This window comes from Larus michahellis, chromosome 6 (genome assembly GCF_964199755.1).
Source record: "Larus michahellis chromosome 6, bLarMic1.1, whole genome shotgun sequence".
NCBI classification, from domain to species: domain Eukaryota; kingdom Metazoa; phylum Chordata; class Aves; order Charadriiformes; family Laridae; genus Larus; species Larus michahellis.
The window spans coordinates 28,951,623-28,978,705 of record NC_133901.1 but is presented as its reverse complement, the minus strand read 5'-3'; the positions used below and the strand labels follow the sequence as shown (position 1 = coordinate 28,978,705).

Genomic DNA, 27,083 nt, shown 5'->3' with positions numbered 1-27,083 from the left:
TGTCTGATGCTAATCTCCATGAGAAATGAAACAACTGAGCGATAGCTCTACATTTTTGAGAAGTCCTCAGGTCTTATTAGGGTATTCTGGGGCAGGAGGGCAGGGAGGTTTGTGGTTTTTATTAAATACAAAGTAGGAAAAAGACTGTTCCTGGTGCAGGACACCAGCATTGTGGCTCTTTCCGTACAGAAGTGGCTTCAAGGGAAAGCATGGACCAAATGTCCGTTAAATAGGTCTTGGTAGGCTGAATAGCCTGCAGGAGATGAGACATAACTGTCATCTGTATTGCCAAAGCTGCGATCTCCTTTGGGAGAGGAAGAACCAGTCTGGATCGCTTTCTCCTGTGTCAGCTATTTGGCATGCTTTGAGTCCAATTGCGGATACTTGTTTGCCCATCTAAGAGGGGTGCTGGGCATCTATAACAACCCTGCTGTTATAGATGGGGAAACTGAGGCAGGGAGGGCAAATGACTAACCTGAGGCAATACAGAGAGTCACTGGTTCGCCCAGGATTAAGACTCAATATGTAATTGCTTTTATTACTCTGCTGCCTGAAGGCCTCAGACAAAACGGAGGCCCATTAAGCAGAGCACTTTTTACATAGCGAGGAGCAATCCTTGCCCTGCAGACCTTGCTGCCTGAAGTAGGCTGAGGGTGGAGGGGGAGGCGAGGTGGCTTGCCCAAGGACACAGCGTGTCGCTGGCAGAGCAAGGGAGGGAACCAGCTCTCCCTTCTCTCTGCAGATCACTCCAGCTCCCAAAATGAAATCCCTTGTGCCATTCCCCACCAGACCTTCTCTTTCGCACCACGGCTCTCATTAGCAAGCTGATCCATCTCTGGAAAGTCCAATGTGCCTTGGTGAAGACCCAAGGCACCAGGCTCAGCTTGGATTTTTGATTAAAACCCCATAAAATATCAGCCTCTTACAGTGAATTGGAGACCAGAAGCCCAAGGAAGAGCTCTATTTGGTGGCTCAGATTTCTCTATTTCCTCCTCTTCTGGAAGGAGAGCTGAGAGCGCGAAGTGTTTCGGTGTAGGGAGGGACCAAACTGTTTTCCTCCATGGTTGAAATGACTGGAGAAACTGGGTGTTAAATGGCTTGTCCAAAGTCCCTAGGAAGGTCAGCAGGTAGCTTGTGCCGTTCTCTTTCAGTTTCTTGGAAGAGCGATCATGTGCTTGAAGCTTCATTAGGGCTGGTGGGACTCCCGGTATTGGGAAAGCTTCTTGCTGTTCGTGCTCTGACTCAGGGAGCCTTTGACATTTGGCTGATAATACAGAGCTCTCTCTGGAAAAGGAGTAACTGTTGGAAAGAAGAGGGAAGTCTGGAGCAGACTGGCTGAAGTACTGAGAGATGGGATTGAAGTTGTATGATGCAGAGAGGTTGTGAGGTGCTTGGGCCCCTTGAACAAGGGGAAGAGCCTGAGCCCCTTCTGCCACATCAGCTGGTGATTGCAGAACCAGGTGTGTGTATTGCTGTGTGTTCCTGGATGATCCCAGAGCTGGTGGGGATGGGTACCACAAACGTTTTTTGGATAATGCTCTCCCTAAACTGGGAACAAACAATGCCCTTTGGACACACACACTACGTGTGCCTGGTTGAACCCTGTGTACCAATGACCTGGTTCACACTCTTCGTGGTGAACGCTGGGTCCTTTGGAGGAATAAAAGATTGGGGCAGTTGTGTAACTCTCTCTCCTCAGAGTACTTTCCCAGCTTTCAACTGTTTGTGGTTCAGACTTTTAAAATCAGATATGCTGCCTTCTCCAGCAGAAATTCTGATGCCTTTTTGAACATATGTAGGCTTTTAGTATCCACAGCATTTTGTGGCAGAAAATCCATGTTTAATCTGCGGGCTTTGTGAACTACCACTCTGTGTGCATTTAAACCAAAATCCTGCTCAAGGTGTTTTCATGTAGCCCAACTCCTCTATTAAGATAGCATGAAAATTAATTTCCTGTTTGCTTTTTCCCCCATATTGTTTAGGAATTTATCCATTTCTGTCATACTGTGTTCCACCTCTCTCGTCACTGGCTCTTTTGCAGGCTGAAAAGTTGTCGTCTACTGCTGCATTACAGGGAGGCATTGAAAGAGTTTGCTCATTCTTCTCACCTTTCTCTGAAATTTGTTCCCCTTTCATCTGTTTGAGTTGGGGCACCAGGGTTGCACATGGAGTTTAGGGCATTAGGCATGTGATTTTTCCTGCTCACCTCTCCGTGATCTAACCTTTGCCTTTCTGTACTCCGTTCTCTAGCCTTCATTTTTATTTCTTCAACTGTTTCATATGTCACTTATACCCGGAGGATACTTTTGGGGCACAATCACATCTGCTCATTTAAGTGCTACACACTGTGCAACTGCTGTTGCTGAAGTATGTGGGGAAGCCTTCCGTGCTGTGAGGTACCATGCTGCTTGATGAGAACTTTAATTCCTCTCTACTACTGTCTGTGACAGTCACTGGGAATCATCGAGTGCATGGTGTAACCTGGCTAAGGGCTATGAACCTTTTCTCACACTTCAGTGCAGTTACTACCTGAGCAAGAGATCCTAAACGTCACCATGCATAGCAGGATCAGATCCAAAGGAAGGGGAGCGGTTTTTGTGTAGACTGTGAGACTGTCGGAGATGATGTGGCCTTGTACAAGCTACGGCCAGTTGCACTGTAATGAAGCTGGTGAATTTTATCAGGTTATAGCAGTCTTTTCAAAAGGGTCTCGGTTCTGGTGTTGTTAGACACAGGGAGCCTGTCTCCTTGTGACGATTGCTGCCCTGTGAATCACCTCCTTGTTAGTGCTAGCTCTTTTCCCAGCTCGGTTGTTGATCTGCTTTATGGCTGTGAGAAGCTTTACTTTTTTCTGTTTCAGTCACCAATGTAAAATGGGGTGTGACAATCCCCATTGCAAATCTCCCTCCTCTCGGTGTGACATGTGTTCGATGGTGCTGAGATCATGCTGTGCATCCTCCATCGTGAAGACCATGCCGTGGCTAGCCAGCCTGTGCTAACGTTGCTTCTGTAACACTTCTGTGCATCTCTTTGCCTCTAGCCGCAGTACACAAACCTGGGGCTCCTGAACAGCATGGACCAGCAGATCCAGAATGGCTCTTCCTCCACCAGCCCCTACAATACGGAGCACGCGCAGAACAGCGTCACGGCCCCCTCGCCTTACGCCCAGCCCAGCTCGACTTTTGATGCCCTCTCACCCTCCCCAGCCATCCCTTCCAACACAGACTACCCAGGACCTCACAGCTTCGATGTATCATTTCAACAGTCCAGCACAGCAAAGTCAGCAACGTGGACGGTAAGGTCGCAACATCGCTTTGCTCCTTCTCCGGCTGTGGTCCTGATGCCAGTGGTGACATTATTCATATGATACATATCCAGGCTTGTGCAAGAACAGAGTGACCTGTGTCCTCTCCTGTGCATGACATGTCATGCAGAAAGGAGAGATTTATCTTGGCTGCTCCGGGAGGGTGTGGTGGGAATTTAACCCTCAATAATATCACTAAATCCCAGGTGAATAAAATGCCTTGCAAACAGATAGTCGCCTAAAGACCGTACGTGATGAAACAGTGGCTCTCCGTTTGGGTCTGGCAGGTGTGCTGAAGTGAAACACAGGGTGGGCATAAGCACAGCTTCAGCGCTTCCCTTTGCTTTCTTCAGCATCCATGGGTTTGCGTGAGGTTTGGTGCGTGGGGCTGTGCCAGCAGGATGGAAGTGGCGCTAACCCACGGAGCGTGGGGCTTTCTCTTTCTCAATGTGCATCCCCTCTTTCAGCTGGTATGGGAACTCCAGTGCCACCAGCTCAGGCCAGCCCTGTGGTACTTGGGTTGTTTGGTTGTATTGGGTGGGGTTTTTTTGGTTTTGTGGAGGTTTTTTTTGTTTTATTACTTAATGCTCTGCTTTTGCTGTCAGAATTATCCCTTTCTTATAAAAAAAAAAAACGTATGGAGCTTGAAGGCCAGCTCTTGATTCTTGATCGTGGTGTCTTGATTTTTCAAGCTATAGAAACTTCGTAGCCCACGACACAGCACTGCTGGGGCTGTACCTCCTGTTGTGGTTTAGGGCTCTAGAGTAGAGCTGTTTGCAGTGGAGAATATTACTGTCTTAAAGATGTTCAATATTTGCCTTCCTCGCCTTCGGGCACTTGGAGTAGGCACGGTGAATAACGCTCTACCTCACGCTACCTGAATAAAAGCAGGGACTCAGTTTATTTCTTCTTTAACTTTTTTTTCTTAAGAAAAAAAAGATACAGTTTTTATCAAAATCTAAGAGCATTAAAATAGTGTGTATTTTCTCCTGCTTTTTTTTTTTTTTAAATCTGAGGAACTATTATGATCTCAAATTTAAATACAATCAGGTAGGAATTCCAACTAAAAAAAAAAAAACCTCCCAGAGAGTGCTGCCGGCAAAGCAGTGGAGCCCATGTGCTCCGCTGTGGAAAAAGATACCAGATAACAGTAAATCGCTGTAAGTTTGCACCCTTTGTATTTTAAAAGCCTTGCCCAGCAAAATTTGTTTAAAACTGGTAACAATAACTTTGTCTAGGAAATTGGTTTGTGGGGTTAAAATGCGATAGGTCTGCTCAAGACCAAATTTTTCATTTCTTTATGCATAAAAGGGTGAAGGATTTTTAAGTGAGGTTGAAATTGCACCTTTTCCTTATCTGCATTGGGAGTGATACCCTGCTGCAGTTCATGGTTTCTCTGGTTTCTCCACTTATTCATGTCCAGGTTTCTCCACTTAGACTATACACGCTATTTATTTTCACTTCCCTTTAAGTAAGGGAATCGTCATTCAGTTCTACTTTCCACTTCTGTGAGGAAGAAAATGCTGCCCTTGGTTTTTTGCAGACTGCTCTGGAGAGGGTCCTTTGAAGGAGATACGAAAAATTGTTCTCTTTTGATATGTATGGTACAAAGAATCATCTAACGCAGCTGCAGGGAACCCAAGCGTTTGATGCCGTCCTTTCAACTAGGAAAAGCGGTCTTTTGAAAGGAGGTTTGAACATGTGTAGTAGTCCGTTCCAGCAGAGCTGAAGACAAGCGAGCTACTTGCAAGCTTAAAGTTAAGCAAGCCCTTGAGATGTTCCACTGTAGTGACAGTGGCTTTCTGGGGTAGAAGTGGACGCTGAGTTTTAACGTAGATGTGGGTAGTAGTCAAAGATCAGGTTACATGCTGGCTTTAAAAAAAAAAAAAAGATTGCTCCTCGGTGACTATAATCACCAAACGTGTGCAGCCTGGGGGCAGGCACGTTTGTGTCTCCCCTCCTTTCCTTTTGCCCTGATGTGGGCCATGCAACCAACAGATGCAGCTGTGCTCTCCGTAACTGTTGCAGCCTGTCTAGGGATAAGTCCGTGCATTTTGCTAAAGGACTAGGGTCCCAAACAGCTGTCTGATCAGGGAGTAGCGAATGCAGTCCAGGTGTCCCTGCGCTGAGCCAAGCGACCTAGATTCATCTGCTCGTGCAGGAGCTGGCAGCGCGCTGTATGTTCGCAGCGGATGATGACAGCCTTGTGGTGGTGGCTGGGGACCTTCAATCAATACGCCTTTCACAGCAGAGCATCTTTCCATCTTCAGAGCTCTGCCCTGCTGCTAATTAATCCACCAACTCATTTCACATGGGCTCTTGAGCGGTTGGTAATATATGTTCGACAGCTTTATCAGTGGGGTGGGTGGGGAAGGACGTGAAGGCTCTCTTTCCCGCTGCCGTCCTGAGAAATGTGGAAACATGCGTGAAATGTTGATGAAAGAAGGAATGATTGCCCCATCCTCTCAGCAAGAGCAAGTTCTCGGAGTTGCTCATCCCCCCCGCCTCCCCCCCCATGTGACTTCATATGCTTTGATTAATGCCTGTTGTCTTTTTTTTTTTTTTTAATGATGGATTAGGAACTTACCCAACTGGAAGAGTTTCTTCCACTGCAGTGACCTATTAAAAGCTTAATTACTAGATGGCCCCACCCTTATTAAGAGTCCAAAACTTGAAAGCCTTGTTTCTTAGTTCTTTTTTTCCCCTCTTGCTGTTCCCCAGGGCAACAGTATTAAGCAAGGAAATCCATTGTATCATACTTTCCCCCATTTGGGAGTGGATGAGCCAGGCTGACCCACCTTGCCCTGCTGGGAAGGCTCGGTGGTGACTGGTAGGGGATTCGGTGTCCTGGCTGACAGCACTCTTCACCAGAGCTCCTCCGAGCTTCTTCTGGGCTGACTCATGTCGGATTAGGCCATGGGAGAGAAGGTTGTGGGCTTGGTAAGAGGACTGGGTTATTTCTCTAAAAAGCATGAGCTGCCGTGATGGGAGGATTAGAGACCTGTGAAGATGCTTCAGATTTCTCTTTGTGTGTTTAGCTCCCGATCTGCGCGCTTTGCAGGCAGTAATCCAGAATAATGTGCAGGTCTGCAGGTTAGATCTTCTGGAGGTGGGGAAAAGGAGACCTGCAGAGTATCTAAATGCCATGTCTCTGAAAACAGCCCTGAAATCATATTTTCTCCTAAACCCCGTTTTTTCAAGTTTCCCAGACCCCTTCTATGGGGCAGGTTTATTGTCCTAGGACAGTGGGCACCCTTTGCCAAATCAGCAGTCTTTGTATAGGACAGGCTGGGAGGGCGAGGAGGGTAACACCAGGGCTGCTTCTCTGCTCAGGTCTTTGACGGGCTCCTAATTAAAGGAGGGGGAGGGGGGAAGAAGAAGAAAAAAGGAGGGAAAAAAAAAAAAAAAAAAAGCCAAAATTGCAGAGAGAAACACTAGTTGCTGCTAGGGGAGAGGGTAATCTCATATGTATGAGCAGCTCACTTTGAAAATATTACAGATTTTCTCTCTGAAGTCTTTCATGACCTTAAGTAGGAATTCCAGTAAAACATGCTGTCTAATCAGGTTAGCTCTTCATTTGTATGCAATGTTGAGCTAATTAATGATGACAAATTGAGATTGGATTGCAGAGGACTTTATAAGCATCCTTGATTATTTTTTTTAATTAATGACCTGAGAACACAAGTAAGAATATAAGCAGGTTAATCAGTCTTTTCAGAAGGAAAATCTTTAACAAATGAAACTCCACTGAAGTGCTTAAAAACAAAAGCCTTAATAGTCTGAATTGAGCAAAGTTTCTCACATGCGTACACATGGTACAACAAAACTTTCGTTAAAACCTCGCGGTGAAGGAACAAGCAGTTATCGTTTTGTAATGCTGAGTTAGAGAGGAGGCCTTTGAGGTTGAGCGAGAAGCCGTATCAATTGGGCGAAGTAAGAACTTATCCGGAACTGTGTGTCTTTTACTGTGTGATATTTCCACCCCAAGAATTCCCATACTCCCATGCCTGGCGATACCTCCTCCCATTTCTGCAGCAGAATAAAACATGGCATTTCAAAAGCGTGCCACCTCTGTGTCGATCTTCCCCACCCACTCTGAGTGCAAATAAATAAATAAACGACTGCACTGGCTTTTTCCCCTAAAAAAAGATTTGGCAATCACCTATCACTAGCAGAACCTGTTACATGGGGAAGAACATGGTTGCAGTAGGAAAGTAAAAATTAAAATTGTACGTCAAGGTAAGTAAAAGTTAACATTACTGCCAAACACGAGCTATCAAAAAAATGAATCAGACCCACCCATCCCCATAAGCAAGATACCACCTTATAAGTCATGAGACACCTTTTAAAGACAAACAGGTTCTTCTTATTCTCCCCCAGGTTTTTGAGCCTCTAGGGTGCATCTACTAAATCTTTTAAAGCTTTTTTTTTTTTTGGTAGTCACGAGGGTTAAGGAAAAAGAAAGCAGAAATAACTTTAAGGTGTTTTTTTTTTTTTTTTTTAAATGAAAACTGAAATTTATTTGCAAATTTTTGATTCTGCTGAAGACACCCAGCCCTGCAAGACTTGCATAATTCAGGTGTTGGCAATACCTGAGTTCAGCACTTTATTCTCATGCCCTGCAGTAGGCTGGAGCTGGGCTGGGTTGGTCCTTGCAGGGCTTTGTTATGAAACGTGGAGCTCTGCAAAGCTGCAATCCACGTTCCAGTCAGGCTCCCTGGGTCTCCCCTTCTCGGTAAACTCAGCTGTACCTACAGCTATAAGAAAATGTTCAGATGTCAGACTTCCTTTGCCAGCGAAGCTGGATAACATAACAGTGAATGGAGTGTGTGTGCTGGCTGGTGTTAGTGGCTCTGGGAAAGCTGTGTTTTAAGGAAGGTGAAAGGAATGCACTTAAATTTGTTCCTTGTGAGCAATAACAGGTTTCCGTGGTTGAGAGTGTAGATTCCTTGGCTGGGTTATCTCCCTCTTTTTATTTCAGATTGGTTAATTCCATTTTGCATTTTAAATATGTTCTGTGTCCTGAGCCACCTGGTAAAATTGGGAAATTTTTCCCAATCCCTATAAAATTAATTAGAGGACCGTGCACAAGTGTAGTGAAGCAGTGAGAGGGCAATTAGATGTGCGCATCGCCTTGACTCAGCAGTCCTTAATTATGTGTTCAGTGTTCTCTTAAACAATCTGTTCAAATAGTGCATTGTTTCAATAACACTGTTAATGTCCTGGCTGCTGATTATCTGTCTGCATCATACATGAAACCTTTTTTTTTTTTAAAGGCTGGTCACTCTCCCAATGAAGATGCATGTGGGGCTGTGCTAGGTGTTCATGCGAAAACTTAGCTTAGTTACACCTTGGTGGTGTGTTGGTCAGTGCAATTGGAGCGTTCCAATTTTTTACCTTTTGATGTTATTTTTAAAGCTGCCAGGAGAAGGCAAGTGGAAGCGGTCTTGTTACAGGATTTTTTTTTTATTTCCCTGTCCTCAGAGGCTCCTAGTCAGCAGTGATGTAGGCTTTAGCTGTTTGCATGGGCCAGCTGAGAAGAAAGACTCATTTGTGCAGAGGGTCTGCAGACCTTGCTGAACACTGAAATCACCCACTGGCTGGCCACTCTGCTAATCCTCTCATGGCTCTAAACGTAGGCTTGCTCTTCAGCCCAGCTGGTTGCCCGCCAAAGTTCATTTTGCTGGTGATAACCACCCCTTGTTACAGCAGGAGCGAGGAAGGGAAACAATGCCTGTAATCCAAAGGGAGAGAAGCAATCTGGAAGGGAGGAGCAAGCAGAGGAGGAGATGGGGTTGCAGCCTTCAGATGCGCACGCTGTAGGCTGGGGGAGCTGATGCAATGGTGTGAGCTAAGGGCTTGGCTCTTCACTGAGCTCAGGGAAGCAGGAGCGCTGCCGTATTTGGGCATTTGTCTCTGGTGAGAAGTGGCAAGAATTGGCTTCCTCGAGCTCCCTGCAGCCGTGCCTGCCTGAAGAGGCTGTTTCCAGTGTGCTCTGCCTCTCTCAGGGAGACAGGGTGGGTGTTGATGGCCATCGTTGCTCTCATGCACTGAGAGGTTGTGATCACGCTTTCCTGCTTGAAGAGCTTGTGAAGTGTGTTTCCCTCTGCGTGACATTACAGGGCATAATGCTAAGGCTGCTGAGGCATATGCAACTTGTCCTAGGTCATCTACCTGGAAAGAGAGAAGCCGGGCTTGTTGTCTTTGAAGGACGTGCCTTTCTCACGGCAGGGAGGTGTTTTCAAGCTAGCGAAGCTGGGAAGAACCAGTTCACCTGTGAGAACCAGCCAGGAGGGGCCTGCTGGCTTCTGTTTGGGTTTTTATGCTTGAGTAAGAGTGCATTAGGTTCCCATTAGAATGTCATTGTGCTTTTCCCCCTAATCTCTTTGTCATGTATATTTTGTTTTTACTAGCAGTCATCTTCTTCTGTTACTCCTTACAGGCAGCTGTACAGATCTGTGTCAGAGCGTCCAGAAAATGTCTTGTGATATGAACTGTTTTGGGGTTTTCTTGCATCCCTTATTGTTTTGTAAGTCCTGCCAAGGCAAGGTAGCTTCCCTATATGAACTGTTGTTGTTGTAGTGAGAAGTTTTGCTATCCGTTACTAGACCAGCGCACTCTGTGAGGGCAGAGCTGCGCTGCGGTGTAAGAGCACGCCGTAAGGGGCAATCCGTACCCCCCTGCAGCTAACGATGCCTAGGAAGGATGAGGAGCGAAGTAATTTACTGACTATATGAACTGGTATCTGCCAGCACTGGGAACAGAAAACTGGGGTCTCTTGCCTTGCAATGGTGTGTGCTCTGCTCTTCAAACAGCACAGTGGTGTTGGGCACCCAGCACGCCCAACCCGCTGGGACAAAGTGTGAATATGGTGTGAATGCCCTTCTCTTTCAAGTAGGATTTAGATTCCTGGTCAAAATGTTTGCAGCTGATTCCCTCCCAGTATAAGAGGAGACCAGTTAAAGCTCGCTACAGGCTTCCCAGGATCTGCGAGTGGAAAAACACGGAGACATTAGGGTCGGACATAGGAGGATGGAGAAAAAGTGGTCATGGAGACGGGTTGTGTCCTCCACAGGGGCAGCAGATCCCTCTGCTGTTTTGCACAAGCAACTTCTAGTTGTACTGACGGCACACTTTTCTCTCTTTTTTTGTTGTTGTTTGTTTTGGGGTTGTTTTAATCTCCTTTCAGAAAAAGTTGTCTTAGGGTTTTAGCTATTTTTGGTGGAAAAAAAATTGGAGGGAGAGAATTAAGTGCAAGAAACTTTTTTGAGTTCTTAATGAGAATCTTTTTGTGTCTCTGTGGAGAGGAAAAAGTGTTAATTAAACATAATTTTCATCAACGCAACTGGCACAAAAAAGCCCCACCTACTTTCATGAGAAAGGAATAAAGAGAATCATAATCCTGGATTAGGTATCTTTCACTACACATATATAAAAACAACACCGTGTGAAAAGGGGGAAAATATATATGTATACACACACACCAAACATACCAATGCGCCTCCAGCAGTATTACCAAAGGAATTAACTTTACAAGAAACAGCCACAGCCTGGAAAGAAGCCATTTTTCAAATAAAAGCTGAATGAGACTTGTGGTTTCTGAGAACTATGAGAAGGAAGGGTTAAAAAAACATTTACAGATAAGAATAGCTGGTGTTGGGAGATGAGTGAACATCTTGAAGTAGGGGAGGGTCACTACTTAAATCACCTCTTCTTTTTTTTTCTTCCTCCTCTTAGTTAAAAATTGGCTTCTACTAAGAACAACATGTAGGATTAATGTAGTACTTTAAATCTTCAAAGTGCTGCACAAACATTACTTCCCTAATCAGCAAACACCTTTGCTTGGTAGGCAAATCAGGAGCGTAGTCGCCATTTTAGAGAAGGGAAACCAAGGTGCCACGAGTGCCAAAATTTCCAAACTAGCAGTTTTATGGAGTGGGGATTTTTTTGCCTTTTATTAATGTTTGGGGTTTCTTTTTGTGTGTGTGTGTGTTTTGTTGTTTGGTTTGGTTTGTTTTTTTTTTTTTTCTTGGTAGCATTCAGCATGGGGACTGCCTCTAGTCTGGCTTGTAAAAGCTGCTGAGCTCTCCTGGATTCCACAAGTGCTAAACATGCAAAGCAGACCAGCAGAGCTCAAAGGAGACATTGGAGTGGCCTCCTTACCTTTCCAGAGGTCATGGCAAGCTGGGCCAGAAAGAAGGCAGCCCGCTCTGGGGCAAGGAGAGGGTTTCCTAAAAAGTTGTCCCCCATACCATTGAGCTGTATAGCTTAAACTGCACCAACTGAGCGCTGTCAGAAGATACTTAAACTCTGCAAAAATTTTTGTGTAAAAATATTTGCATAACTGTTTAAGTTACTTTTTGGGCAAAGGTTTTCAGGTAGGCTGGTGCAAGAGGTATTGTTCACCTCGCAGACAAAGACTGCCCTTGGGCACGATCATTCCTTTCCTTGGGTCAGCTGAAATATCGCAGTTGTCACAGACGTTATTTCCCCACCAACTTGATCCAGAACAAGCAGCAGTTCGGCGGTGTGCTGAAGCAAGGATAATTTGGTGTGTGTTGCCTTGGTGGTGCTGTGTACGCTGAGGATTCAGCTCCAGTGCTTGGCAGACCATATGCTTCAAAGAAATGTCCTACCTTGCTTAACAAAAAAAAAAAAAAGTGTCCTGGGTAGGTATGGCTTCTGTATAGAAAGAGCATGAACTTTATTATGCAATGGAAATCTTTTCATGAGGTTTTGCTATGTGCAGGTGTGTCAGATTTGTTATGGTAAACACAATAGAATAACTACACAAATAAGAGCTTAGATCCTCTTGCAAATAGACCTGAGTATTGATACAAACTTTATCATTTCCAGTTGTTAAAGATAACACTTAAACATTGGAGCAAAAGTTGGTGGAGCCACAGGAGGAGAGTGCTATTTCTCCCTCATTTTGTCTCAGCTGTATTCTATAGGAGTGTTTTGCTTGTGTTGTGGTTTTTTTGGTGTTTTGGGGTTTGTTTTTTTTTTTTAAGGAGAGCAAAATATTACTTGCCTGATGAAAAAGGAGTGTTTTATGATCTGCTGATACATATTAGCTGCTGAAATTTGTCTAAATTCACCTTTACAGAAAGCTGAAAAACATGCTAGAGGAAAGGCAGGAAAGCAGCACTGGAAGGCTGACCAGTCCCTTCTGAAGGAATGAGATGGGACTTGCATCTAAATTTTCTGGCTCTGTTGGTTTCCCCGTTAGCCGTGATGGCCACGCTGCCTCGCAGCGCTGAAAGAAGCTGGGAGGGGAGCGTCCCTGTGGGGGCCGCAGCTCGGGGCTCTCCTCCCCGCCGGCTGTGTGCCCCAGGGAGCACCAGGCTTTCCTCCTGGGCAGAGAAGCTGTGCTGCCCGGAGATGCCCTGCTAGCGAACAGCGCGGACGAGCAGCGGATTTGTGTCTGAGGCCAGCCCCAGAGCTGCTCCTTCCCTCTGATTTAGATGTAATCTGGGTTGGGCAAGTCATTCCCTCTGCCTCCGTTCCCCCTCTTCCCCCTTTCCACATGCCCACCCTCAAATTTGGAGCTGTGTCACCATGATCCCGTGCTGTAAAGCACTTAGACCCCTGATGTGAAACACCCTGGGGGGGACAGCTGGGGGCTGCTGTTTGCTGTGCATCCTGTATCACTAGCCTTAGCTTTCAGGCCTCTTATTTTGACTTATTTACAGGACACTAAAGTCTTTTTACAAACTAGCTTTTGAAGGAACCAAAACATATCTCCAGGCTAAAGCTTGGAACTACCCGAGTGCTAGTTGGATTATTGCTTCCCCTGCTTGATATCTCGAGTTTTACCACCATCAGGGCCACTAGGTGTGGAAATTACTGACGCAGAGGCCGTTGCAGGGTTACAGCATGAAGGAAAGCCCTGTGTTGTTACGTAGTCAGAGCACGATGCTGCACCAGGGCAGCTACCTTAGCTGCGGTGCTGAGCCTCAGCAAACTCACCCTGCCACTTGTCGGGGCTTATTAGCTCAACCACAAGAGCTGTGGCTGGGAGCTGACTTGCTCCTGACCTTGCAACGGGAGCAGAGTGAGCCTGGGTTTGCTATCAAACCTGCACCCAGAGCTCCTTGGACCTCCCCCTTAAAACGTGGGGCTGGAAGAGGTTCCCATGGGGAAGGGATGGGAGAGGTGCTGCCAGGCTTGGTGCCCAGCCTGGAGGGTGTTTGCGGGGCAGGCAGCACCACCTGCTCTGTTGGCATTTGAGCATCAGCATTGCCATGGGTGGGAGAGAACAAGTCTTCCTGCGAGACGTTTGTCGGGTGGCTGAGCGCTGAATGACACCTGTTCATTAATCAGCGAGGTGGTGGCTGGTTTTGTGATGAGTTCCTTGTCTCCCATTTCTTCTGCTACAGACCACTCGCATCACTCGTTCTTAGTCATTTCTTTTTTTTCTGACCCATCCTTGATGCGTTTGTGTAGGCATATGAGCAAAGGGGACTCTGACACAAAAGAGTCTGTGCCTGGAGAAGTGAAGGCTCCAGGGAGACCTTATAGCCCCTTCCAGTACCTAAAGGAAGCCTACAGGAAAGATGGGGAGGGACTCTATCAGGGAGTGTAGCAATAGGACAAGGGGTAATGGTTTTAGACTGAAAGAGGATAGATTTAGATTAGATATTAGGAAGAAATTTTTCACTATGAAGGTGGTGAGAGACTGGAACAGGTTGCCTAGAGAAGTTGTGGATGCACCATCCCTGGAAGTGTTCAAGGCCAGGCTGGATGGGGCTTTGAGCAGCCTGGTCTAGTGGGAGGTGTCCCTGCCCATGGCAGTGGGGGTGGAACTAGATGATCTTTAATGTCCCTTCCAACTGTAAACATTCTATGACTTTTAGGTCTCCTACTAAAATCTTTTACAGTACTTGGACCCATAAAAGAAGTGGTGAGGCTCCTAGGAAGAGCTTCAGAAGAGTCATGGTTAGTTCTGTAAGGTTTGACAGAGACAAAGCACGTGGACTGATCACTTCGTGATACAGTTTCTATAAGGAATTAATAAATTTGACCTTTATTTGGCATCCCCTTTATGTGCTGACTTCTCTGAGTCATTTTTGCCATGCCTCTTTAAAAGGGCTGTAGAAGTTGGAGTCTGTGTTTCTGGGTTGTTTTTTCTTCAGCAGACCGATCTGTGCAGGACACAAATGGGGAGAACTGGGCTGCTCTGGTCCTGCTGGTGTTCAGAGGGAGCGCTGCAGCATGGTCCCTGCCCGACGGGAGGAGCAGCTCCACGGATGAGCCAGCTTCCAGGTGGAGTTTGCAGGGAAACGAGCTGGAAGAAAACCGTTTCCATGCTGCACGTCTGAGGTTGCGAGCACGAAGCGCTCTGATGCTGTTAGTCACCCTGCTGATCGCAATCTGCTTAATTGGGGTTATTTTGTTTCAATAGACTGATATTCTGGTGTGTGTTTTGCAACTTATTTCAGGGAAGCTTCCTAAACGCAGAACTCCTGGGGTCTTTCTCTTAAGTGGGGTGGCTTGGTTGCGTTTTAAGGGGCTGATAAAGGCTGAGATTGACTCTGTGGGTTAGTGATTGGGAATGACTAACTCGTAACCACTTCCCTCTCTGCCACGCAGGTCTGAGCTGTTGCCAGCCACCCCTCTTCGCCTCTGAAAGTCGAACCCCTGGGGTGCGCCTTTCCCTGGACCCCCTGCATCACGCCGCATCCGCGGTGTGACCCCAGCGTAACCTGCTGGCTGGGGAAGTCAGCGTTTCCCTGCTGCTGGGAGAAGCAGGGCTGAGCATGCCGGCAGGCGCTGGCTGCCAGGGAGTGGTTCAGGATGGCCAGGTATTCCTGCGGGCCGGGGGCTCTCCGGCTTTGTGCAGCATGCTGCCTTCAGCCTGCCTGGCATGGCTCAGCAGGGGTGTAACAGTTCACTCCGCTGCTGCTTTTTTTTTTTTTTTAATTTTTTTATTTATTTTTCCACTGGCCATACCAATCTGATTACACCTTTGAGGGATCATCTGCCCCTAAAGCTTAATTAAGGAGCTCTTGTCTGACTCGTCACTGACTCACCTGCCACTGTATGAGCTCATGTCTGACTTGTCCTAGGAAGATAGTGAAATATGTCAGGCTTCTCTGAAATATAGCAGGTTTTTGTTTTATTGCACCCCTGACATTGCTGTTGGCTGCTGCAGAGGTGAACAGAAAGATGACTGCCCCAACTTGGTTACATTTATCTAAACTTAGTCGCTCGCCTCTTTGTGCCTTGAAAAACCAGATGGGGTTTTGCTTGCACAGCTGTAGGTATGTTAGAGTTAATAAAAAAAAAAAATTAAAAATTAAATAACCTTTGAGTTTTGGCTTCAGGCAAAGTAGGTGAAATGATGTGTTTTGGAGATGAATGCTCTTGCAGGAGGCAAGATGTAGCTTGCAGGAGAACATCTGCAACCAATCCATTCTGTATGAGATGGGGCCAAGACTTGTTTGTATCTCAGTACCTGTTCAAACATGTTGTAGCACAGCAAAAAGAGGTTTTGAATGCATTGAGGGTAGGGTGGGTAAGAAGGGAAAGAGACATCAAGCTGAATGTTTGCTTAATAGCTTTGATTTCTTCATTAAACTTTTAAGCACTTTAATAATTTGATTAGCAGCTTTCAGAGCACTGTAGAATCCTTTCTTTCTTTCTTTCTTAAAAGAAAAGAGGAAAAAAAAACCCTACTCATCCTGGTGCTGCAAAATGAGCTTGCTTTCTGGCCTGGAGCGAATCTGGTAACCGTTCGCTACCTTTGCGTACCCACCCCGAGGACTGTCGGTGGAAGGATGTTCTGTAACACATTGATCAAAGAGTGCGCAGAGATTCAGTTACCAGGCTGACTGCCTGGACACCAGAATGCAGCTTCCCAGTCAAATGCTGCTTGCCGGCTACTCCCATCCTCTTTGTTCTGTAAGGACTGAACGTAGAAGGAACATCTAGCAACTGCAGTTTGCAGAGCTCGTTTGCCTGCCTTTAATTGTGCACTTGAAATGCCTCTTTCTCAAGGCCTGTGGCAGCGTAGAACAGTTATATGACTCAGGAGCAGCTGAAGTGGTGAGGCTGGTAATAGAGGTTCTCCTATTGAGGTTCTCGTATCATCATACTGATGGTTCTCATCATCATACCGAGCTCTGTGGTTTTGGTTTTTTGGGGGTTTTTTTTGTTGTTGTGTTTGGGTTTTTTTAAGCCGACCCCCAAGATGCACATGCAGCTGTATTTCTGGTTTGCACATATAACTAACGTGAGTTTTGAACGTGCAGACTGAGTGTGATTGGGATCTGTTGTCAGTGGAGTGTTGCAACCGTTGCTCAGATCTTATTCTTTGACTTAGAGGCTGGATTCCTTGCCAGGGAGCTGGGGGGAACTGATTTGGGCAGAGTAAGGTGGAGAATGTGAACATAGTGCCTCTAAAATTCTACCGAGGGAGAGGAGCATGCAATCAAAGTGCTCCCTTCTATGTGGATGGGGCTGTAATACTACCTGGGTAGTATTTTGCTGGTGCTTAAAACCAGCAGGCTAAAATTTTTTACTCCCCCCCCACCTTGCATGAAATCCTGCTGTGACTATGCCAGAAGTGCTAGCTTAAACAAGGCAGTCCTGGTCACGTGCTGATGTTCTTGTCCTGGCCCCAATGCACAAGTGAATTAAGGAACTGCAAGATGCAGAAATGCCTGTCCTCTGCCTTTGATGCAGTCAGGGCTCTTCCATTGTGCGTTTCCTCATCAGGGTGAGGTTACTCTCACTCCAGTGTTTGCATGCATTTGCCGGGTCCATAGTGACTCTCAGTGCTGTTCACCTGTGTTCCCTGGCCAGTTACCAGGAAGGCCTCCTACGGCTTGTCCACGCTTGGCAGATGGACACCCATGGTAGGGATAGCCTCAGGCTCCGTGCTCTGCTGCGTGGACTTGACAGGCTGCACCTAGAAAGAGAACTGCTGTGTCTGTGTGGTGTTGCGGACATGGGTCAGATTCATTAGCATGTGGCAACTTCGGCGTGACAGTCTGGGGGCTGTGCAGAGGTGGCTTGGCCATGTCTGAAGTTCTTTCTCCTGCGTGTCCCACATGGGGTTAGCATGTGGCAAGCCAGCAGTCCCTTCAGCTGCACCGCGGGCCTGCCTTTAGCAAGCCTTGAGCAAGAGCACTGGTTGCTTTTGCCTTGCCCTGCAAGGAGCATCCTGACCTAGAGATGCTGTCAGTGCTGTCTGTGTTCAGGTGCAGGTTGTACCTCACTCCTTGTCCTTCCTTGGGTTTGCTGTGCTGGAGCGTGTGAAAAGCTTGGTGTGTAATTCAAGTTGCCTGAATGGATCTCTGTCCTGATGCACGGGTGACTCATGCAATCTTCCTTTTCTGCCTTCAGAGCTGTGTTGCTGTGACACTCTTGAGCAATAGCAAGAGCTCATCTCTGGAGAAATTTGCTGTTGGAGACAGCTTCCAAAATGGTTGTCTATCCGAGGGTTTGTTTGCTTGCTTCAGAGCTCCCATCCCCAAATCACTGCGGAAGGTGGACAAAGTTACATGATGGGAATGACACTCTCTTGCTCAAGCATTGGCTTAGCTCTCCGTTTTTATCCCTCTCCTGTGCAAATGTTGCCTTGTCCACAGATTCCTCCAGCCAGCCCCGTACCACACGTCGAAACCTCTGTTCGCTCTTTCTCTGAATTGTGTGATATAATTATGCCTCCCAGCCCACTACTGCAATGTGAAAATGCGTCCCTCTTGTTTTTTTGCAACGCCTTTTCAAGGAGCTTGCTCTCTGGAGAGGCAGCACATAGAGGAGCATACATTCCCTATGTGGGAATGGGGGGGGGGAGGGGGGGGTGTTTTGTTTTGTTTTTTTCCCCTTGGCTACACGAGCAGCTAAAACCTGTAACCTACAGGAGTTGGAAGCTCCATGCAGAAAATTAGCTTAGGTTGGTGGAAGAGTTGAGATCGCATTTTTCTTGGCTAATTAAAGGATTAAAGGTGCAGAGATTTAGAGTGAACTGTCAGTGTGCTACAGAAGAGAGCCTTTGATGGTTGAATCCAACTTGAGATTAAACAAATTGCATTTAAATAAGAAATATGTGGCAACAGTTACAGTCTAACTGGGTCTCTATCATTTGCTGTCCTCCAGGGTCAGGTAGCTGGTGTGCTGTGACCAGGGCTTCTCCTCCCTCGCCAGCCTTCTTCCCAAGTGTCTCCCTCTAGGTTGGTTCAATCTGCTGCCTCCATGCTTTGTAAAACTGGATTTATTTCTTCTCACCCGGTGCTTTGTGCGGAGAAGCCTTGCTTACACTACCTTACAAGATAATGATCCTGCTGCCCATCATAGCAGTAGCATGGTCGCATCCTCGTAGTGTGTTTTGTCGTATCTCTGATCCTATTTAAGTTTTTTTTTGCATGCTGGCACTTTGCTGTCTGCAACTGGGCAGCTAAATACTTGTTTCCCTGTGGGCTCTTTTTTGTTGTTCAGTTGTGAAGCTGGTGGATGGAAAGAGTCTTTTGGGTTACGCCAATGGTTTAATGATGTCTTATTCTAGCAGTGGTGGCTGATAAAATGCTGGAGGGGTAGTTAGCTTCTGCACGTTCAAAGTCCTTGCTTTCTTTGGTGCCAGTTGATTGTCCTCAATAGGCCACACTAGCAAATGGCTTGCCAGTGTTGATCCAACTGTACTACCGCCTTCCCATTTGGATAGCATTAAATTCAGAGCTGCTAAGGGGATAGTTTTAAGTCTTACCCTTGATAGCATTTGCAGTGGTGCAACCTCATGAGATTTACAGCAGCTATGGCGGGACAAAGCTTGCTTTCTGCAAGGTCAGGAATTCACCTGCACAGCATCATTTGGGGCAACAGCACGTTCTGTCCATGGAGGCTTCGTACCATTCTCTGATGCATCATGTATGAGCCGTAAGGAAAACGGGAGTGCCGGACAGTGTGAGCCAATAACATCTTGTGATGTTGCAACTCTGTCTTGTTTTGCTCCATTTTGTTTTATTTCTTTTTACAGAGGAAGGGGCTTGCCTTTAGTTACCTTTATCCCATATAAGACTGTGAGGGGGGAGGCTGTTTCCTTTTTTTTGTTGGGAAGATGGAGGAAATCACGAAATTGAAACTAGTGAAAAATCTGCTGGGATTCCATAATCACTCAAAAACATAACATTACTTACTAATTGGGTGTGGTTAGTTGGGAAATCTGACTTTAAAATTGTGTTTCCCAGGGAACTATTCCTGTTCTCATTGTTATCCTGTAACAAAGACTGCTTTTTGTTTGGGAAAGCAGTCTCGCTTCGAATGGGATAGGTCTTTTCACAAAACATCCATGGCTTGGGGTTCCTCAGAACTTGCAGTTTACAAATGGAGCACTGCAGATGTAGTGAGGTCTGCAGGGACGTAGAGCTGCTTGGCGTTTTTCTTGGAAAGCCATTTTCAGATTGTGGTCGTGAGGATTTGCATCTAAATCCACATTCATTCCTGTTGTGTTTCCAGTTAGGTCATGCAGACGACATGATTATCTTTCAGTTACCAAGTGAAATAAATCAATTGCTAGGTATTGAGAGATTTACTGTAATCTGTTTCCAATAACTTATAGATCTGTAACTATGTCAAGGAGTGTTTGGGCAATTATTCTTGATGAGTTCGCCTAGCAGGCTTGTAGATTTGCCTGTAAAGTGCATCCAGGTCCATGCAAGCTTGCTTTATGCACTTGTGCATTCTTGCTGAAATTATAAAGCAACTGAAGAATTGGTTAAAACCAGCGTGGTGGACTAGGCTGTGTTCAAGCCTTCCATTTCTCATGCGACATGTTACTGCACATCTTCCTTTGGCGTACATGTCAACTAGGATGTGGTTTTCCATTCTTCTCTTGAGGGGTAGAAGATGCAAAATGGAAGATTTTGATTTCTATGAGAGGGATAGAAAGTCCAGCTGCTAACACTTCCCAGACTCACTGCAAACCTTCCTCCCTTTCTAAATGTTGCCCTGCAGAATGGCTGTCTTCCCTTAGCCGCTGCAGTTGCATAGCTTCAGGGCTGCTGGCAAACATGAGAAAAACTGGAGGAATACCCCAAGCCTGGGATGGGCTTGGTGCTCTTCCTTCCAGAGAAGATGCCACAGCACTACCTCACTAGCTGCCCGGGGCTGAGGTGCTGTGCTGTGGAGCTGGGGAACTCTTGATGGCCTGATGGCTGCAGCGGCAACACTGCTACGTTCCTCAGCGTGGTTCTTGACAAGCCGTTTCCCACGGTATGTAGGAAAATCAAGGTCTCAGTTCTGTAAGGCACTCGAGCGAGTGCATAACCTCTAGCACGTGAATATTCCCTGTGAAATCTATTGGGTTCTGTTGGAGTCAGCAAGGCTGCTCCCATCCTTAAAGGTAGGCATCTGCTTAAACACCTTGCTGAATCATGTCTTGACTTTGAAAGCAGGCTCAGGAGAAACCACATGAGTTGACTCAAGGACTGTGCTTAGCTAGGGCTGAGAAAGAGGAAGATCTGGGTGAAATACAGATCCCAGAACATTGCAAATGCTGGTAATAGCTAGTGACTGTGTTTTTGTCTGACTTTCTCACTATTCATCCCCAAAGCTTAATTGTATGAATAAAAGGTTTAAAGGTTTGACTTAGTCACCACTCATCCTAAGTATGCTGGAGCTGCTGTCATGCTTTATTGATCTAGCTTAGATCTGAGTTACTACATCTTTATGTGCTCAGTAGAACTATGACTTGCTCAGTTAGGTGTGATTTTTGTATCTCCTAATCTTTGTTTTCTTTGTGACTCAGAACTAGAGTATGGTCTTGTTGGGTCAGTAAATCCAGAAAACGGGGACATTTGCAGAAATGGTTTGGTTCAGTTTGGATCCTCTGTCTTCTAGGAGGAGGAGAGGGCCCTTATCTGATAGTCTTCACACAGAGGAAGAAAATTTGTCCCTGCTTGGTGTCTGCGTGTTAATCTGTTGCCTCGCTCACCATCCTGGCCAGAAAAGCTTTGCTGGCTTTTCAGTTTAATTATCAATGAAATGCTCTGCAAGCAGGAGAACAATATTTGCATAGATGTAATTCTGGAAATTGAGCGTAATGTGATCAGGAAATGGGACAGGCCCTGGCTGTTATCATGGAAGAGACTTGCTGGTACCTGCACTTTGTTTCGAATGTAATAAGATCTGACTCAGGCAAGTTTCCTGGACGCTAATAGAGAAAACTCACTGCCCTTTTGGCAAGGGACTGGCGCTAACTTTTCTGCACTGTAACAAAAGAGAGTTCTTGCAAATTCATAAATCTGTTCTGAAAGGGCTGCTCATAGTACGCTGAAGATTTAGAGGGAAGTGGTCTCCCTGGGAGCAGAAAGGCAGGGGCGTGTGTGTGTGTGTTCAGGACTTTCTTTTTCTGAGATAGAAGCCAAGGAACAAGGCGCTTGTGTGCGCTGCCAGTGAAATCTCAGCGGGAAGACATGATGCTACTTGCAAGGTATGCACAAGACAAGACCAGAGGCGCCGCAGTGCTTGATTACTGTCAAGGGCTCAGTTGGAACTTGCCTTTGCTCTTTGGCCTGCAGCATTTATGTAGAAATTGGGGACGCTGCCGCTTGCTTCCAAAGCTTTGCCTTGATGGGTCCTGCCCACATCTTAGGCGGGGAGGAAAGGGGGGGGGGGCGGGGGGGAGGCGGCGCTCAGGGCCTATGAAGTAAATAGGAAAATTACTCACCTTAATGATGCATTTCACTGGCACTGCTGCTTTGAGAGCCTGTCAAATTTAATACTTTCTGTCTTTCCTCCCATCACCTCCCATAGGTGTGATTAATACTTTATTAGAAGGATGAAGTGGAGAGGTATCTGTACTTTCCCTCAGGTACAATAAATGGGGGGGGGAAAGGGAGGTAAAGGAGGAGAGAAAAGGGATCGCCTTTTTCCATCAGAGCCATTCAGTCTTTGTCAAGAGCACAAATACAGCAGAGAGCTCATTGACTGACTTGGCTGGTGGCCCCTTTATTTTATTGGAGCATTCAAGTTCACAGCGGAGACCCTTGGCCTCCCGGTTAGCTGCCAGCCCTGCTCCATGGGGTGCAGTGGCTGGTTTCCCACTTGAGGGACAGCCAGGGAGCAGTCCTGCACTTGGTCATGGCTCGACATTGAGGTAGGCGTGCCCAGCCAAGGAAATACCCACACAGCCATCGACCCGCTCAAACTGCTCAGTCCATCGTAGGGGCAGACAGGATCTTGCTCGGTGCTCAGGAAAGACCTAATGTGTTTGGCTTTGGGTTTTAGCATAGGTTTCACAGGGGCGGTCTTTGATGGTTTTGTGTTTTCCAAGCTGGGCTGGGCTGTGGTGTTCCGGAGCTCTCACTCGCTCTGTCTGGCCTATGTCTTTGGATGGAAATTTTGGATGAAGAGAAGAGCTACAGAGGGCTACTGTGGGAGAGCCCTGAGCTGTCATGTGCACAAATTCAGGATCTGAAAGTGTCTGTTCCACCATCTAAGGAGACAGGAGCATTCAGCCATACCTGCCAGCTTTCCTTCTGGATGAACGTTGCCGAAAACTCTCCCCTTTGAAATAAATCTAGCATCCCTTTCTTGCATTAAACTACACTGGAGATGTCCTGCAGTTTGTGTCAGTAATGCACTCGCTGGCAGGAGGGCTGTTGCTGGGCCATCTGGAATGAGTCGGGAAGCTGATAACCTGCATGGGTTATGGGGGAATGAAAGAGCGATCTCTCATAGCCAGGTGTACAAGGCTATAGAAGGTTTAGGAAGGCAAATAATAGCTATGTGAACTTCTTTAGGAGTTATTTGTCCTTTAAGTAGAGTCCACTGAATGTAAACCCTAAGTCAAGAAAGAAGGAACAGGAAAGAAAATGTATCTGGGCAAAGGTGCTATGCATTGAGAAGTCAGAAGACATTAAACCTGCTTTTAGCTTTGAATCACTTGAATTTTCTCCCCTGTAGCCACCTGTCAGAATGAGAGTATCCAAAGACAAGCAGCGTGCATCTCTCTGAGCCCATCAGTGACACAACTAGGAAGATGGACTCGTATTTGCCGCATGTACTCTTACCCTTGCAATATGTTGACCCTGTGGCAATTTGCAAGTAGGTCAGCCCTTTGGCATGAGCCAGAATTTGGGTGGAAATCTGTCACCATTTAGCAAAGTGTCCTGCTTTCCAGGGTGTTGAATGGCTGGTGCAGTCTGTGGCAGAGTGCCTCATACCTCCGGGTCTGACTCTGCCCCTAAATTGCAGGCTTGGGAGGGATGTTGCTGATTGAAAAGACTACGTTGCCAGAACAACTTGTTGTGTTCTTCTTTTTTTTTTTTTTTTTCTTAAAATGTGTTTTCTCATCCAGCTTGGCTTCCCTCTGCTGTAACAGGTACTGTACTAACAAGTTGTTTACTTTCCTTTGAGATATTAATGAAATCCCCCTATTTGCAGATGAGGGAACTAAAAGGAATTTTGGAGTTAGGTCTTAAATCCATCATTTCCTTGTACCCTGCGTCCTCCCCTTGATCTTCAGCTGATGTGGAGCTACCTGAACCTGTGACTGTATCCCATATTGCTGTGGACTCAAAGCATATATCTACTCTCTATAGGGCTGCAAGGCTTGATCTGCTTGTCTGGGACTCTTACAGCTGATTCACTTTGACCCAGGCTGGATTTGGTGGCAGCAGGCTTATTTCGGAGAGTTTTAGAATTTTTGCATTCCCATTTGCTTATCTTAATTGAGCACGTACAGAAGCAATCAGTAGGGACAACCGCTATGTACTGCTGGGGTTCTTCCCTCCGTATGGTTGATTTCATCACCCTTTGACTTTCAGCAGGGGACAAAAGTGACTGGGAGATGCACTAAAAGTTGGTGTCTGATTACTCCAGACAATGTTTCTTCTGGCTGGTTAGAGTTTTTGGAGTTTGGCTGGTGGGATGGAGCATGCTGGAACACGTGGACTTGAAACAAGAGAGATCTGGGAGGCTAATAGGAAGCAAACAGCAGCCTTCCTCTTTGGCTGAACCTGAGAGAGATGACTGTAAGAAGGCATAATTCCCCCATGGCAAGCAAGGAGGAGGTTTGAAATGGCTAACCTGGGCTTTTCTTAAAGCAATCCTTGAGCAGAACAGGTTCTGGTGCTCAACATCTGAGGCTGATGTTGTGCGCGTGAGACGGCAGCAGTATGTGATGGGGTGGGTTTGCTGTCAGGAGCCTGGATATATTCTTTCCAGTTAATTTTTGGAGTCCTTTATAAGAAAATTCTGGTTTCCTTTAAAATAAAAATGGAATCAAACCTTTCCTAAGTCTGGATTTGGCTTCACAAATGCCCTTACACAGAGGCACACTGGCTTAAGCAGCCAGGGGTTAGCAGTACTGCCACAAGTTATGTGCATATGCTGATTTTTATTTTTTTTTTTTTTTGTGCTAAATCAAGTCTGGGAGGTTTTTAACCTGTGGCTTTGGTGAATATGTTCTGGTGAGATGAGTAGAATTGGCTGAAAGGATTATTGCTGGCTATGTCACTGTCGCAGTCTCTAGCTGGTGTGACACTTGGTGTCGTACTAATCAACTCAATTTCATGTAAATAAGCACAAGTGGTCATACATGTACCACCCGTGTTACCTGCAAGAGGGTGTGTGTATTTTATATAGGAGGACATGCTTCTACCTTCAGTGTAGCACTTCATTTGCCGTGGGTTCCCCTCCAGCTAGGAGGATGTGGAGCTGTGAAAGGAGGGAACAAATGCAACGAAGCTGCCCATGGAGCTACTTCTGCATTCACTGTAGTAATTAGAAATCTTGCTGTCAAATTTTGACTCGCTAACGTTCAAAACCTGAAGCTGATGTCTTTCAATTCCGATTTTTACTAATATTTTAGTCTAACTCTATCTGCTCCTTGCTCTTCTGCCAAATGTTAATGCCTCATAGCCTTTGGGTGAGTTTGGGTAGGACGAGAGTGGGCTTCCCACAGTGTGCGTTTATAGTGTTGTATCTTTGATAGTCCAACGGGTTGCTTACGTAGTTGCGCGTTTATGATACAGAAGACACTGGAAGACCTAGATATCAACTTGAGAGTCTGAGAGTTGAACAGGATAAAAAAAGCCTGTGTCCAGCCCCCTCCCAGGCCCACCAAAAACCCCAACAAACCAACCCAAACTAAATACTGATGCTTGAAGTATAACAATGCAGCACGAGGCCCCATGCATGGGAGGTTTTATTTGTGAAATGATCCTAAAAGAAGAAGAAAGGAGAAACCACGCTGTGTTTTATTGATGGCCTGTAAATCGACGGTGTTAATGTCGGTTAATCAGCAGAGCCCATGAAAATAACATCACAGGGATGTGCAGAGTCACAAGCTGGAAGACACGGATCCCATGGAAATCAGTGCAGTGTTCAGAGCCTGATATGTTTGCAAAGTGCATGTGTTTTGGCCTGTTACACTGCATCAGAGGGAACCGTGCTATGGTTGGGATAATCCTCGGCTGTTTTGTGTAGCTCAGATTTTGGGTAATAATATAAAATGTATGCTCCCTGTGAAAGTTACTTCGTTCTGTGAAAATTCCCACGTTATTTTGTAAGGTGGGATTCTACCGTCAAAGGGCATTTACTGTGTCCCACAGGGGAAGATGTTGTTTGGCATTTGCTCAGCTTTGGCTTTCAGTGCATTCGCTCTCATTTCATATCTTCACCTCACTTGCAAAGTTTCCCGTGCGAAGTAGCTTATCAGAAATGCAAATTACTAGACATTGTTAGCACCTGAAACTTATTTGGTGCTGCTAAAGTTTCAGTTTAGAAACTGGCAGTGAAGCTGGATACGATAGACAAGCAGAGTGAGAGCTGGGTACGCAAGGTAAAGGTCATTTGACTGCAGGAGTCTTATGATTTTGGTCTTTAAAGAAATTAATTTCAAAAAGATTTAAATAAAATAAAGTAGACTAGCAAAGGAAGACAATTTAAGTAACACAATCAAATAGTAAAGCCTTCCTTTACAGCCATCACTTTGTATCAAAAAACATGCATAAAATAATTCCCAGCTTGCCTCTGAAGTTTTCCATCAGGGTTGGTTTGTTGTTTTTTTCCCTCTTGAAACAGGATACTTTTCAGTTAATTCTTTTTGTTGTTGTTGTTCATTTAAAAAAAAAAAAGGTATTTTCAAGCCAAACCTCAAGAGGGCTTCATTTGTTGATGAAATAAGCCTGTAGATATGAAACTTCAGATGTGAAGTTTTCAAATTTACAACTGCTTCACAGTGCAAAAGTAGTATGGGGAAAATATCAGTGTTATTTCTGTTATCATTGTGGCTTTGCTGGCCATGTTAGGTAGGAGTATTCCTAAAGCAGATAATACATCCTGATCAGGGTTGTTTTGAATTACAGTCTCTGGGGAGCCTCAAGCGAGATGCTGAAGTATTGTGGCATGAATGAACAATCTCATTTTCCTAAAGATGGGAGAATCTAGTTGGATGCTCCAAATTCAATGTTTTGGGGAATTGCAGGGGATCTCCTACAGTATGATCACTTGGGCATGTCCATCGCCATCCTCTGAGATGGTGCATGTGCCTGGGGAACGGGGATTTGCGAGTTGGTGGTAGGGCACTTGTGGGTGTTCAGCGCAGAGGAAATTGCAGGGGTTTGTACGGGGAGGGGGAACACGGGGCTGGTTTTCTCTGCCAAGGCGAGCTGGGTGGCTGCGCCCGCAGCTCCGCATCTGCCAGAGTTGGGGGCGGGGGGGTGGCGGCGGAAAATCTGCTTTTTCTCTCCCTTCGCATGGCGCAGGAGCCGTGCCAGCTCCACCGAGCTGCCCTTTGCAGCGGCTTGGTGGGCAGCCCCGCTATCCC

At 46.1% G+C, this 27,083-nt stretch overlaps 1 protein-coding gene across 5 annotated transcripts in view; it reads left to right on the top strand.

Annotated features, from left to right (window-relative positions):
* Positions 1-27,083, top strand: part of TP63 (tumor protein p63) — a 134,132-nt gene that overhangs the window by 77,794 nt on the left and 29,255 nt on the right. For all 5 annotated transcript variants that reach the window (XM_074592018.1, XM_074592016.1, XM_074592015.1 and 2 more), the window contains one exon: positions 3,041-3,295. In XM_074592018.1, the coding sequence (XP_074448119.1) occupies positions 3,041-3,295 (255 nt within the window). The remainder of the gene's footprint in view (positions 1-3,040; positions 3,296-27,083) is intronic.